General features: G+C 39.5%; 1 protein-coding gene across 3 annotated transcripts in view; it reads right to left on the bottom strand.

Annotated features, from left to right (window-relative positions):
* The window catches only part of HSDL2 (hydroxysteroid dehydrogenase like 2), a 79,942-nt gene that overhangs the window by 40,639 nt on the left and 23,868 nt on the right, over positions 1 to 15,435 (bottom strand). For all 3 annotated transcript variants that reach the window (XM_060199965.1, XM_007534755.3, XM_060199964.1), the window contains one exon: positions 12,328 to 12,442. In XM_060199965.1, the coding sequence (XP_060055948.1) occupies positions 12,328 to 12,362 (35 nt within the window). In that variant the 5' untranslated portion in view covers positions 12,363 to 12,442. The remainder of the gene's footprint in view (positions 1 to 12,327; positions 12,443 to 15,435) is intronic.

Here is a 15,435-nt window from a genome sequence, read left to right as displayed (position 1 = left end):
ACATTTGGAAACAACCAGCATTTGGAAACAACACAAGTATCCAACAAAAGGTGAATGGTTAAAGAAACTGTAGCAAAAAAAAAAAAAAAAAAGAAACTGTAGCATATGTACATGATAGAATAATATATAGCCATAAAAAAAATACAACATATTCTCCATTGGAACAACATGGAAGGAACTAGAGAGAATTATGTTAGATGAAGTGAGCCAAAAGGAGGATGAATACCAGTTGATCTTATTCATAGATGGGTTCTAAGAAACAAAGCAAAGGACAACACAGGTTGAAACTTCAATGGATTATAGTCCACTGCAGCAGAACTGGGGATTTTAAAAGGGAAAAGGAGAAGGACTAACGGCAGGTTTGGGACCCAAGTCTCTATGGTCGAACAAGATGATGGTTTGAGTGTGAAATGTACTGATAACTAAGGGAAATGTAGAAAGGCATCCTTGTGAAATAATCCTGTAGATCAATACTTAGTCTATGAAAGATATTTAATTTCCAGGAGGCATGGCCATGGAGTAACAGGGATCAAATCAGATCTCACCCCAAAACAAAAAATTATCACAATTATATACCTAAACAGAATCCACCAACTACAACTTAAACATCCTCAGCCTCAGGTCGGTGCTCCTGTGTGCATTAGGAGCGAAAGGGTTGCACAGGATTTAAGCTGAACACAGGAATTTAGAGCTCCGGGTGGCACAGTACAGTGCCATTTTGTCACTATGCACAGCAAGAAATGAAATACTCCCCACACTGGCAAAAAGAGAAGGGAGTTTACGACCTTTCAATCTTTGACATAGGGATTTTAGCCTTACACTTTTGGGCAAGAACACACCAAAAAAACAGGAAACATTTGTGACCATTAGAAAGTCCATTCTCAGCTCTACCCCATGCAACACAAAATATATAAACAAAGAGAAGCCTATAAGTCACAACGATATCACCCCCAGCTGGCCAGCAATAGCCAGCACAATAAATGCATGAGCACAAAAAAGTAACCAGAGAAACAGAAAAAGTAGCCATGCCATATCAGTCAGACAGATATGAAACAGAGGGACCCCAAGAAATTACAAATGTAAGGAAACTACCAGAGAAAGAGAACAGAAAGCTTATTATGAAGACTCTCCAAGAACCTAAGCATAGTATGGAGAAACATACACATGAGTTGAAGGAATTTTTCATTATATAATTAAGAAACATAAAAGAAGATCTTAGAACAAAGTTCTCTTAAAAGATAAAAAGTCCCGGCTCGAGCCCCCGGCTCCCCACCTGCAGGGGAGTCGCTTCACGGGCGGTGAAGCAGGTATGCAGGTGTCTATCTTTCTCTCCCCCTCTCTCTGTCTTCCCCTCCTCTCTCCATTTCTCTCTGTCCTATCCAACAACAAAGCAATGTCAACAATGGCAATAATAACCGCAACGAGGCTGCAACAACTAGGGCAACAAAAAGGGGGGAAAATGGCCTCCAGGAGCGGTGGATTCATGGTGCAGGCACCGAGCTCAGCAATAACCCCGGAGGAGGAAAAAAAAAAAAAAAGATAAAAAGCATGAAACGGGATATTTAATCAGAATTCACTAAGTATAGTCAACAATTTGTTTGGCTTTATATGTTAACTCTCTTTTCAGCCACCAGGTTCCCAGATGCTAGCATGATGCCAACCAGACTTCCCTGGAAAGACAACCCCACCAATGTGTCCTGGAGCTCTGCTTCCCCAGAAGAAAACCTCACTAGGGAAAGAGAGAGAGAGGCTGGGAGTATGGATTGACCTGTCAACACCCATGTTCAGTGGGGAAGTGCCAAGAGCCATTCTCTGCTTGATAGAAGATAAGCCTTTGAAACAATGAAAGACACGAGGAGTAAGGGTTAAGAAAAAGGATCTCAAGAAGTTTTTTTTATTTTGTGAGTGATGTTTGCCCATGTTTTCCCTTAGAGGGGACTATTGATGAAAAAAGATGGGCTAGAGTAGGAAACTGTTTAAGAGATTTTTATGAGACCTTTGGTCCAGAAAAGATTCCAGTCTAGGCTTTTTCTTATTGGAATTTAGTAAATGATATACTCAAAGTCTATAAACATTGTCCTGATGTACAGGAAGTCATGAGAGAGGGAGAAAAAGTCTTACAGGGACACTCCCGGCGACCTTCTGTTTGTGAGTCTGTCTCTATTCCCATGCCTGATTCAGGAGACCCCTGCTAAGTGCCCTCCTGTTAAGATTTACCCCTCTTTGACAACCTTCAGACCCCCACACCAAAGAAGGGCGTGATGATAGTCTTTCTCCTGAAGAGGCCTTATCCCTTGATGAAGAGATGGCCAAATATCATAATCCTGACCAGCCACCCCTACGCTCTTCTTTGTCCAGACCACCTCCTTACGCCACCACCCCTCTGTTTTGTGCTCTGGTCCTTGACTTGGCCAATATTACTGATTATACCACCAAGGCTAAAACTCAACTAGCACAAAAAACAGCTTGCCTTAGAAAATTAATAGAAAAAAAAATGAGAGCATTTACAATTAGTTAAAGAACTGCTCTTGATTTGGCATTATCTTAAAACTAGCCAGCCAAAAAAGATCCAGCTTTTTCCCTCTGGCTTCCCCCAGAGCTCTCAGAAAGCGTTAAACCAATTCTGAGTGAGATCTTATCTGGCTAGCAAGCTATTCTTTAAAGAAAGAATGAAATCAATCAAACAAGACGTTCTCTTTAACTTAAAAGCTATTAATCAGAGAACCAGTACACACTTTTGATAGAAATTTAATGAATTGTTTCTTTAAAACTGTAAAATGTACCTTAGCCCAGAAAAAGAACTTTCAAAGATTTTTTTCCATGCGTGGCAGTAAACTAAGCCCGCCTGTTCCATCCGCGCAGCCAGTCACGGCACAGAGCTCCTGCTCCACAGATTGGCAAAGACTTCAGTCAATCATCCCCTAAGCCACAAACGCCCCTGGGCGGGGGTGGGGTGGGATGGAGAGGCTGTGAGTTAGAAATCCAAAATCTGCTTTTCAAAGGGAAAATTTTTCTTTTCACCAAGAATGTCTGTTTTAAGTCTGTGTGCTAACTTTGTTTTCATTAATGTGTGTTAACCCCTAAGTAACTAAAGTTTGTTTTAAGTTTTAAATAAGATTTAGTTAAGCTAAATGTGGTTTTAAAGATCCCGACTCATAGAGTTGGCACACCTTTACCAAAGTAAAATATAGGACAGTTTCATCCTTCTGATAGCTAATATCAGCATCAATTCATTAGTTAAAAGATTTTCTGAGATCTCTAGGCGTGGTAAAATGCCTCTGCAGTCTCTCTCACTCTTGTGAAAATTCTAAACCTTAACAGCACCCCAATACCAACTGCCACTGTTTGTAACAAATTCCATGCTTAACTGGCTTTCTAATAACCCACTCTGGGTAGAGCAGTGGCCTTGCCAGGAAAAAAGGGTTAAACGTGCTATTCCTGGCCTGATAAAAATTTTTATTCGGCAGATGTGATTCAACAAAATTATTTAGTGTAAAATGGTCATCTAAAAGAAATGTTAACAGTAAAAATTTATTTTGAACATTTCAGCTATAAGGTTTATCTTAGCTTTTTAAGTTACCTATCCAAATCAAAGTAAAAGATAAATTAAGTTGTGTACCCACCCTTGTTCATAGCTGCCCTAAGGGTGTGATAGCTTTGTGATAAGCAGAGATCCTAACAAAGTTTAACATTTTACTTAAAATTGTTTAAGTGACTCAAAAAAAAAAGGTTTCCAACACAGTTCTTATGTGGTAACATAAAGGTAAAAATTCATTTGCTAATACAGCTAAAGATTTAAAGTAAAAGTCTTAAGTATTTAATGTGACAATTCTTCTCCAAATTGATATGCAAATTATCTATGTATTTAACTGAAAAAGTTCCAGTACATTCTGGAGGGCCCCCAAAATGTCCTGTGAACTGTTTTGTGGATATTGGTCCACAGCAAATTTGGCATTTGTCTGACACTAGAGATGTTTTGAGAACCAATGTCACTAATGTGTGTTAACTCTTTAAGTAACTTAAGTTTGTTTAAAGTTTAAAGAAAAATTTAGTTAAACTGAATTGGGTTTAGAGATCCTGGTTATAGGAATTGCTACAGGAGGTTAAAAAGATGACTTTTAAATTTATGCTCTTTAAAATTCAAACAGAGCCTCTCAAGTTAGGTATCACACACTGCAGATGTGTCTCTATCTCCTGTGTGGAAAATGACAGAAAGGTTATTGACATGTAAAAGTTTTAAAATACCTTCTCAACTAAAAAAGTAGAACTGGCTTAGGTAAGTGAAAAATAACACAGTGGTTATATTAATGATGTTCTAGCCTGAGGCTTTTGCTCTGGTTTTCCTCTTTATATCTCTCTGCTTTTAAAAATTATCTGGTTTGTTTTAAGATGCTGTCAGAGATTTATTCTTGGCAAATGGTGTTTTTGGTCTGATAAAAGATTTGTTTTGGCAAATCCGGATTTAACAAAATTACTATTTTAAACATTTAAGCTATGAGGTTTTATTTTAGCCTTTTAAGTTGCCATATTAGAGTTCTAAAGAGCAAAATCTATTGAGTTTTATATCTACGCTTACTCATGATAGCCTTGTGATGAGTAAAGATCTTAGTAAACTAAGTTGTAATAGTGTGCTTAAACTGTCTAATCAGTTTAAAATAATGCTAAAAAATGATAAACATTTTATCATGTCCACACATTATGTATTGACTTTCTATAACATATTGGTATATTTTAATAAAAAGCCTTCTAAAATCATATTAAAAAAACTCAAGCCAATTCTAAACATTAGATCATCAATTGGTACAAGTTCTCTCCCTAAGTAAATAATTATAGGTACATCTGCACATGAAGAACTGACTGCTTATATGGTAAGATTTAAAACTAAACATTTTTCATTTTTTATTTATGGGTGTGTGATGACTCCGAAAGTCACTTATATCCTAAAATTTTTCTCATTTTTTTTACAAGCCTCTTAAAATTTTAACGCTTGACCTGCCATAGTGAGAGCACTTTACTGGCTCCTGCATTGTTTAATTAAGACCCTGCTATTCAGACTTTTAAGATTAATCTCCATTGATAAAAGCCAATGCTCTCTGGCAGATTGTGATTCACCTGCCCATGTTTAGTAAACAAAAACATTTTTTTTCTCAGTTGGTATTTTTTCCAAATTTATGTGGGCTACAGCTCAAACAAGAAAAACTAAAATCCTTAAGCTCAATTAATAAAAAAAGAAGGGGAATGCACCCCCCAGTATTCAGTTGGCTAAAGTGTCAATGAAGTAACTATACTAAGACTTTTTAATATTTACAAAAATTCGAATTGTCCATTTATTATATCTCATTGACAAAGCCACCCACTTTTCCAGCCATAAAGACATATTTCTTCTTTCTCTTTTTTCAACACTGGATGTCCATGTTTGTTTTCCTTTTATTATGGTGGATGACATTATTGCTCTTGCAAAATCCACAGTCCCTGTTGGCAAGTCCTTACCACAAAGGACGCCATGGCAGTATATATTCCAGCGAACCGCACCAGCCTATCCAAGTCTTCTCTTTCTGCTGACCTACCACTGCTGACTTCATCTTTGCATGTTCATTTGACAGCTCACTTTTCTCAAAATATTCCTCATATTCAAGGAACCTCACCTAATGTGTATGCACCTCCTCTGTGTTTTGGTACAACACCATCCTATATTTTCATGTCAATTCTTCTCTACCTGGTCCTTGCCTCCTAGTTTTGCTTGTTCCACAGCTGACCCTCTATGAAGAAGAAAAATTTCATCAGTTGGTGCTGATGACCACCAGAGGACCAGACATGCTGTGTTTCTTCCCCTGGACATCACATCCACTGACTGCTTCCCTTAGACTTGCTGGTGGCACGCTAGGACACTCTATATATTCCTCCCATGAATTTTCTGACAAACTACAACAGGTTATAGACTCCACCACAAATAGTCTTGAGTCACTACAGAGCCCCTTATGGGACCCTTGATTAGTCTTCTGTTAATGATTACCTTAGGACCCTTTATTTTCAATAAGATTACTGATTTTATAAAACAGCAAACTGACTCCTTGCCATCAAAACCCTTACAAATACATTATCATAGACTTGATTTGGCTGACAGAGGCCTAGCTGAACCTGAGGGTGACAGACCTCCTTTACGGATGGCATAAAACTCAGATTTATGCACTGAGGCATCCAACCTTGGCAGGGCAAAGACACCAGTAAGGGGTGTGAGGCTAAGCACTGCAGGGGGAGGACCCTATATAGTCCGCCTCTGAGTCCCCCGTGAAGCAAACCTGATTTGCATGGAGGTTGGTGTCAGCAACAAAAATTGTTTGCCTTGAAGTTCTCTTCACCCTGGAAACTGTGGCTCTCCCTCCCCTCCCCAAAAGACACCAAGAGATGCGGGAAGATTGGTTTCTATTCACCCCGTGGGAGGAATCAGATCAATACTCCCTCACTCTGGTTAATGCCCACCAAATCTGCTCTTAAGGTCCTACCCCTCACCCTCAATTTCCTGCCTCAGTTAAAATTGAAAAGAAGGGAGGAGATGCCAAGAGCCATTCTCTGCTTTATAGAAGATAAGCCTTTGAAACAATGAAAGCCCTCGAGGTAAGTTTCTATTTCCCCGCAGGTAGGCCATTTACCAGAAAACAAGTGACACAACACATAGTTATAGTTAATAGACATAGTTTCGGCTATGTATGTTGCAAGGGACATTCCACCTTGATAATTGCTCCCCCTCCTCCTTCTCCTCTTGCACTCCCCCTTCCCCAAAGCCTTATAATGCCTGTAAGCACAATAAAATTTTGCAGCTTGATCAGAATCCTGTCTTGCTGTCATTCTTTGTGTCTCCTGTCCCTTTCATTCCAGGTCCCAGGGTTCCTAGCCCCTGTTCTCACCCCACTGGCCGGGGCAGGGAAGCAATTACAGAAGCCAGACCTTCAACCTTCTGCATCCCACAGTGACCTTGGGTCCATACTCCAGAGGGTTAAAGAACAGGAAAGTTATCAAGGGAGAGGATGGGATACGGAGTTCTGGTGGTGGGAACTGTGTGGAGTTGTACCCTCTTATCCTATGGTTTTGTCAGTGTTTCCTTTTTATAAATAAATTTTTATAAAAGAATTCACTAAGCAGTTAGGAAGCATGAAATAAAAACTTCAAACAGAACTGCAGGGAGTCAAAGACACTCTGAGTGCAGTTCGTCTCAGGTAGAAAGCTTAGGAAATAAGACTCACACATGCAGAAGAAAGAATTTCCAATCTAGAAGATAGTTTGTCCAGTTTTTTTTTTAATTTTTTATTTATAAAAAGGAAACATTGGCTAAACCATAGGATAAGAGGGGTACAACTTCGCACAATTCCCACAACCAGAACTCTGCATCCCCTCTCCTTCCCTGATAAGTTTCTTATTCTTTAACCCTCTGGGAGTATGGACCCAAGGTCATTGTGGGATGCAGAAGGTTGAAGGTCTGGCTTCTGTAATTGCTTCCCCACTGAACATGGGCATTGACAGGTCGATCCATACTCCCAGCCTGTCTCTCTCTTTCCCTAGTGGGGAAGGACTCTAGGGAAACGGAGCTCCAGGACACATTGGTTGTCTCTCCAGGGAAGTCTGGTTGGCATCAAGTCCACTCTTTCAACTTAAAGATGAAGGAGAAGAAAAATTAGAAAGAATAAAGGAATTGTGAAATTGCAGACTCCATAAAAAGCTGAATATAAGGAGTCAGGCAGCAGCGCAGCAGGTTACGCGCATGTGGCGCAAAGCACAAGGACAGGCCTAAGGTTCAAGCCCCTGGCTCCCCACCTGCAGAGGAGTTGCTTTACAAGTGGTGAAGCAGGTCTGCAGGTGTCTCTCTTTCTCTCCCTCTCTCTGTCTTCCCTTCCTCTCTTTATTTCTCTCTGTCCTATCCAACAACGACATCAATAATAACTACAGCAATAAAACAACAAGGGCAACAAAAGGGAATAAATAAATAAATATTTTTTAAAAAGTCAAATATAAGAGTGACAGGAATACTGAGGGTCAAAGGCCCAGAGACCATTTTCAGAGAAATTTTGGTTGTAATTTCCCTCACCTAGGCAATCCTCACAACACACTTATTCAAGATACCAACTGTACACCCAGGTACATGAATGTAAAACAACCAACATCAAGGCACATTATTTTAAAATTATAAAAACTCAATGACAACGGAAAAAATTGCAGGTTGCTAGGGAAAAGAAGTTACATACAAAGGTAGAGATATCAATCTTTCATCAGATATATTTTCATAGACCCCAGAGGCAAGGAGAGAATGGAATGGCATATTCAAAGTACAAAAAGAAAGAGAATTCCAGCCACAGCTTTTGTATCCTGTGAAACTGTCCTTCAAATATGAGGGAATATTAAAGGTCTTCTCAACTATGCAAAAGCTAAAGGATCAAACACTCCAAAGTTAACCTTGTCAGACAAATTAAGGACTACAAAAGCTGAATAAGGGCAAGAGACTAGCATACTTTAATAATGACTTTTCAGTCTCTACCAGGCCACCCGATCACCTAAGGCCCTAGTCAGGGAGTCCTGGGATTCTCACAGACATGATGGGCCTAGACCTCTTAACAGATCTCTTTCTCCACTATCACTGGTCATCTCCATCAGGAACAACAAAATGGACCCCTTTGTTGGGCCCCTATAGGACCTTGCCCTCAATGTGGTTCAACAATAGTAGGGAATGTCCCATTCTCCAAAGGAAGGTTGGACAATATGCTCTACCTACTACCCGAGGAGGATGGGTCCTGAAATTAGTGCAGCCTGGCATGTTCCTAGCCATGACCACAGAATGTGAGTTTTGGAGTATGGCATCAAAGTAAAAATCTCTGGGCAGAGGATGAGGGAGGATGTTCAGCTTCACAGTCTTTTGGTGGTAGGAATGGTGTTTATGTACACTCCTATTAACTTGTAGTCATATTAATCACTATTTAATTAAAATGAGAGGGGGGATAATTGATTGTCTCAAACTTTTTCATGCACAGACCATAGGCTGAGTCATTGAAACGTTAACTCTCCTAAAAGCTTAGACCAGGAAAACAGAAGTAACCAGTGGTGTTACTTTATAAGATACAGATATATATTAATAGCATAAAGCACATAAATTATGGTGAGGTATGTATGATACAGCAAATCCTAACAATGGGATTTTCAAAGTTAACCCAAATGCCAAATTATTTGGTTATAGCAATAACTATCTATTGCCTTCTTAAACCCTAAGACAGCAGGAACCTCCTGCTTCCTCTATAAAGCCCATATTTCCTTCAGTCCTGGAACCTCTAGGGTGGGGGGTCACTTTCCTACATGCTTCTCTCAGTTCATACCAACTGATACTGCATCTGCTGATCCCAGCCTATTCAATGCAATGAGCACCACCTCAGCATGCTTCACTTTGGAATGTGTTCAGAAACATCAGGAGTGAAATGTCAACCCTCCAGCCTCATTACTCAGGTGAGGCCTTTCCTTTTTCACAGGACTCCTTCATTCCATTCTGGGTAGTTCACTTCCCAACAAAGATTCAAAACCTAGATATAGACCAGGTCCCATAATAGGGCATACATACACATGTATCCATAAATTAGGGCAAAATATATACCTTAAATCAAAAGTTCACAATAGTTTACAATGAGCCAATAAATGAAGCAAGCCAGTAGAAAGACCTAAAAAGACACCATAATATACATAATGAAAGAGTTTCTACTTAGACATAGATACCCTCTTCACCTACTCCCTATTACACTTCCCTCAGTTACTACAAAGCTAACCTTATCAAAGTAAGGACTACAAAAGTTGAATAAGGGCAAGCGACTGGCATACTTTAATGATGACTCTTTAGTCACTATCAGGCCACCCCATCAGCTGGGGCCCTAATTGGAAAGTCCTGGGATTCCCACACAGACCTGATGAGCCTAGACCTCGAATAGATCCCTCTCTCCATTGTTACCCATCATCTCTATCAGGAACAACACAACAGAGCCATCTGTGGACCCCCATAGGACCTTGCCCTCAATGTGGATCAACAATGGTAGAAAATGTTCCATCCTCCAAAGGGGAGGTTGGATAACATACTCTATCTGCCACCTGAGGAAGATGGGTCCTGAAATTAGTGCAACTTGGAATGTTCCTACTCATGATCACAAAATGCGAATTCAGATCTACAGGCATGCAGAGGTTACATAGACTCCAATGCTCAATATGGGTCTCAGATCAAATCAATGGGGTTTACAATCAACAATATTTATACACTTTTCCCTTATTTGGGAGCTACTCTCTTCCTTTATCAGATTTCTATCGCCTTTTCCAGCCATGACATCATCTCCCCAGACAATAACTTGGGTCCACCTGCTTATCAGATGTCAGGCTCAGGCAAAAACTAATGAAGTCATAGGCCCTTTGGAATATACCTGAAATAGACCTACTAGATATTTCCAAAACAGAGACCCAAAATCTTCATCTGCAATTGATTCTAGCCTTGAGGTTCATAGTTAGTCAACAATTTGTTCTGCTTCATATCTTAACTCTTTTTTTCAGCCACCAGGTTCCACATGTTACCATGATGCCAACAGGTCTTCCCTGGGCAGATGACTCCACCAATGTGTCCTGGAGCTCCACTTCCCCTGAGCTCTGCCCTAGTAGGGAAAGAGACAGACAGGCTGGGAGTATGGATTGACCTGCCAACACCCACGTTCAGCAGGGAAGCAATTACAGAAGCCAGACCTTCCACCTTTTGCACCACATAATGACCCAGGGTCCTTACTCCCAGGGCTTTAAAGAATAGGAAAGCTATCAGGGGAGGGGATGGAATGCGGAGCTCTGGTAGTGAGAATTGTACCCCTCTTATCCTATGATCTTGTTGGTGTTTCCATTTTATAAATAAATTAAAATAATAATAATAAAAAAGAATAGGAAAGCTATCAGGAAAGGTGACGGGATACAGAGTTCTGGTGGTGAGAATTGTATCTCTCTTGTCAGTGTTTCCATTTTATAAATAAAAATTAAAAAAAATAAACTCTCAACAATTTGTTTGGCTTTGTATGTTAACTCTCCTTCCAGCCACCAAGTTCCAGATGCTAGCATGATGCCGACCAGACTTCCCTGGACAGATGACCCCACCAATGTGTCCTGGAGCTCCGCCTCCCCAGAACCCCAATCTACTAGGGAAAGAGAGAGGCAGGCTGGGAGTATGGATTGACCTGTCAACGTCCATGTTCAGTGGGGACACAATTATAGAAGCCAGAGCTTCCACCTTCTGCACCCCACAATGATCCCAGAGGGATAAAGAATAGGAAAGCTGGGCAGAGGGTAGATAGCATAATAGTTATGCAAACAGACTCTTATGCCTGAGGCTCCAAACAGACTCAGGTTCAACCTCCCATACCACCATAAGCCAGAGCTGAACAGTGCTCTGATTGAAAAATAAAAATAAAAATAAAACCTTACAAAAAAAAAAAGAATAGGAAAGCTACCAAGGGAGGGGATGGTATACGAAGATCTGGTGGTGGGAACTGTGTGGAGTTGTATCACTCTTATCCTACGGTTTTGTTAATGCCTCCTTTTTTAAATAAATAAAAAAACATTAAAAAAAAGAAAAATATATAAAGTAAAAAAAAAAAAAAAAGAAACATGAAGTCATGAAGAACAGGGGATAGGATTTGAGTCAAATACAAAGGAGTCTCACACCAAAACACTATTCCATGTATACATATAAAATAGATACATAGAAGAATTACTTAAGGCAGACAAGCAAATTCTTTGTTGGTCTATCCTTATATCAACAGAAAAAATTGCTAAGATATGAGAGTACATAAGCAAATAAACAAAAGTATAGATTGTCTAACCAACCCAGACAAAATCAGCACTACATAAGTTTTCATTGTGTCTTCTATATTTTCTTCAGTGTTGCCCAAGATAGTAGTAGACTTCTGTCAGTAATATTAAAATGTGATCCTTAACAAACTTATGTTTTATAAAACTAAAACCAAAGTTTTGTTTTGTTTTTTTACAGGAGAGATTATTGTTGACTTGAGTAATCAGAAGATTTGGTATGCATTTGTGTCATCATTCAAGCTAATATCCTAAAATGCCTCAATTATACTATAGTCTTTATAAGACTCACATAGAAAATGAACTCTGGATAAAATTAAATATTGAAAATATTATCTATTGACTTAGAATACTTTTAGGCCTTTAAAATAATTTACTAGATTTTGAACTATACTGTTAATCTGTTAAAAACTGTTTCTACCTAGCTGTCTTAGAAAATACTGCAAAATTCTCCCCACGTCTTTAACTTACGTTAGGTAAGTGCCTCTCGTGTTGACATTCATCATCAAATCCACTCTCTTTGTAGGTGTTTCCAATGTGTTGGTCAAGCTAATAGCACTGGCATTATTCACCAAAACATCAATCCCTGTTTTCAAATAATCAATTTTATGTTAATGTCATGTAAACTTAATGAAAAATAAATCAATAAAAACATCAACTGTATGAAGCTGATGTCTCACAGATTCCTTTCTTTCTTTATTAAAAAAAATTTTTTTTTAAGTTTTATTTATTAGAAAGGTAGAAGGACAGAGAGAGAAAGAACCAGACATCACTCTAGTACATGTGTGCCAGGGATCAAACTCAGGACCCCATGGTTGAGAGTCTAATGCTGTGCCATCTCGTAGACCTTTCTTTCTTCCTTCTTTCTTTTCTTTTTTTCTTTCTAACTTTTAAATTTCTTTATTGGTGGATTAATGGTTTACAGTCAACAGTAAAATACAATAGTTTGTACATGTATAACATTTCTACATAACAACACAACCCCCACTAGGTCCTCCTCTGTCATCGTGTTTCAGAACCCGAACTCTTCCCCCTACCCCAGAGTCTTTTTACTTTGGTGCAGTAAACCAACTCCAGTCCAAGTTCTGCTTAGAGTTTTCCCTTCTGATCCAGAGCTCTTCCTTTCTCTCTCCCTTTCTTTTTCTTTCTTTCTTTCTTTCTTTCTTTCTTTCTTTCTTTCTTTCTCTCTATTTTTATTAGATAGGACAGAGAAACTGAGAATGGAGGGGGAGACAGAGACAAAGAGACACCTGCAAACCTGCTTAACTGCTCATGAAGCTTCCACCCTTGCAGATATAGAGGAGGTCAAATCCGGGTCCTTGTACATGGTAATATGTGCACTCAACTGAGTATGCTAGTGCCCGGCCCCAACAAATTTCTTTTTAATAGTATAACTGCTAATAAAACAATGCAAGACTCTGTAGCCATGCCAAATACCACTTGATTTTTTTGTTTTGCAACCAGGGTTATTGCTGGGACTCAGTGCCTGCACTATGAATCCACTGCTCCTAGAAGCCATTTTCCCCTCTTTTTTTGTTGTTGTTGTTGCCCTTGTTGATATTGTTATTGTTGCCATTGCTGTTGTTGTGTGCCAAGCCCCAACCCCCATATAATTCTTTAAAGAGGACATTCAATAATAATTTCTACTGTTATATCACACTATAGTAAATATCTTTTGTTATTAGAGTAACATTGTTATGTTCCTTTCTCAAAATATCTAGATAATGGTTTAAATACAACTGTCATACTCACTAAAACATTTCAGTCACAAGCACACTTCTTTTTTTAAATTTTTTTAAAAATATCTATTTACTTATTCCCTTTTGTTGCCCTTGTTTTATTGTTGTAGTTATTCTTGTTGTTATTGACGTTGTCATTATTGGATAGGACAGAGAGAAATGGAAAGAAGAGAGGAAGACAGAGAGGGGAAAAGAAAGAGAGACACCTGCAGACCTGCTTCACCACTTGTGAAGCGACTCCCCTACAGGTGGGGAGCTGGGGACTTGAATTGGGATTGTTACACTGGTCCTTGCACTTTGCACCACCTGCGCTTAACCCGCTGCACAAACACACTTCTTTCATATGTAATAAAAAATTGATCTTATCTTCAATCCTTTGTTTCTAAAATCTTTAAGTCTTTAAAAAAAACCTATTTATTTTCTTTTTTAATTTTTTGCATTATCTTTATTTATTTATTGGATAGACAGCTAGAAATCGAGGGAAGTAGGGAGAGAGAGGAAGAGAGACAGAAAGACACCTGCAGCACTGCTTCACCACTCATGAAGCTTTCCCCCTGCAGGTGGGGACTGGGGACTCGAACCTGGGTCCTTGTGCATTGTAACATGTGCACTCAACCAGGTAAACCACCACCCAGCCCCCAAAATTTATTTATTCTCTCAAGACACTGAGATATTAAGAAAGAAGACAGGGGAGTCAGGCGGTAACGCAGCGGGTTGAGTGCACATGGCGCGAAGTGCAAGGACCGACTTGGGGATCCCGGTTCGAGCCCCCGGCTCCCCACCTGCAGGGGAGTCACTTCACAGGCGGTGAAGCAGGTCTGCAGGTGTCTTTCTCTCCCACTCTCTGTCTTCCCCTCCTCTCTCCATTTCTCTCTGTCCTAACCAACAACGACGACATCAACGACTACAACGATGGAACAACAAGGGCAACAGAAGGGAATAAATAAATAAGTAATATATATATATGAAAGAAAGAAGACCAGAGAACTATTCAGCTCTGTCAAAAGGTGGTGCCAGGGATTGAATCTGGGAGCTCTGCAGCCTCAGACATGATAATTAAATGTGTTACCTCTGTGTATCATTCTGGTCCTCCATACTCTTTAGTACAGAGTTTCTTTCTTTTTTATTTATTTATTATGTAATCCCCCCCTTTTGTTACCCTTGTTGTTTATCTTCGTTGTTGTTATTGCTGTCGTTGTTGCTGGGAATACAGAGTTTCTACTCCTAATGTTTTCTGAAAACACATCCTTAAAAACTTTGGCTTAAGTCACTCAAAGGGTAGAAATAAAAACTAGGAAAGACATCAGGCAAAAGTAGTAGCAAGCCTCTCTGACATTCTCATGATGTCATGCTCCAAGCTAATTCTCAACTGACAGACAAAAAGTACACTGAATGATCAATGGAAAAGGTTCAAATCAACCCCAGCTACTTTCATCCCTTAAATCTTCCTTTTAAAATGAACAGATAAGAGGCCGGGTGGTGGCACACCTGTTTAAGAGCACGTTACACTACACAAGGACCTGGGTTCAAGCCCCCAGTCCCCACCTGCAGGAGGAAAGCTTTGTGAGTGGTGAAGCAGGGCTGCAGGTGTTTATCTGTCTCTCTCCCTCTCTATCTCCCCCTTCTTTTTTGATTTCTAGTTGTCTCTATCCAATAAATAAATAAAGATTTTTTTTTTAAAATGAACAAATAATCTAATTAGGGAAATTTTTTAAAATGAGTTATTTATTAGATAGAGAAGGAGAAAGAGAGAGTGAGAATACATTAGAGCATCACTCTGGCTCATGTAACACTAGTGATTAATCTTGGGACCTCATATTTGAGAGCCAAGTGGGTCACC

Source organism: Erinaceus europaeus, chromosome 10, assembly GCF_950295315.1.
Source record: "Erinaceus europaeus chromosome 10, mEriEur2.1, whole genome shotgun sequence".
Lineage (NCBI taxonomy): Eukaryota > Metazoa > Chordata > Mammalia > Eulipotyphla > Erinaceidae > Erinaceus > Erinaceus europaeus.
This window is presented reverse-complemented; position numbering and strand designations above follow the sequence as displayed.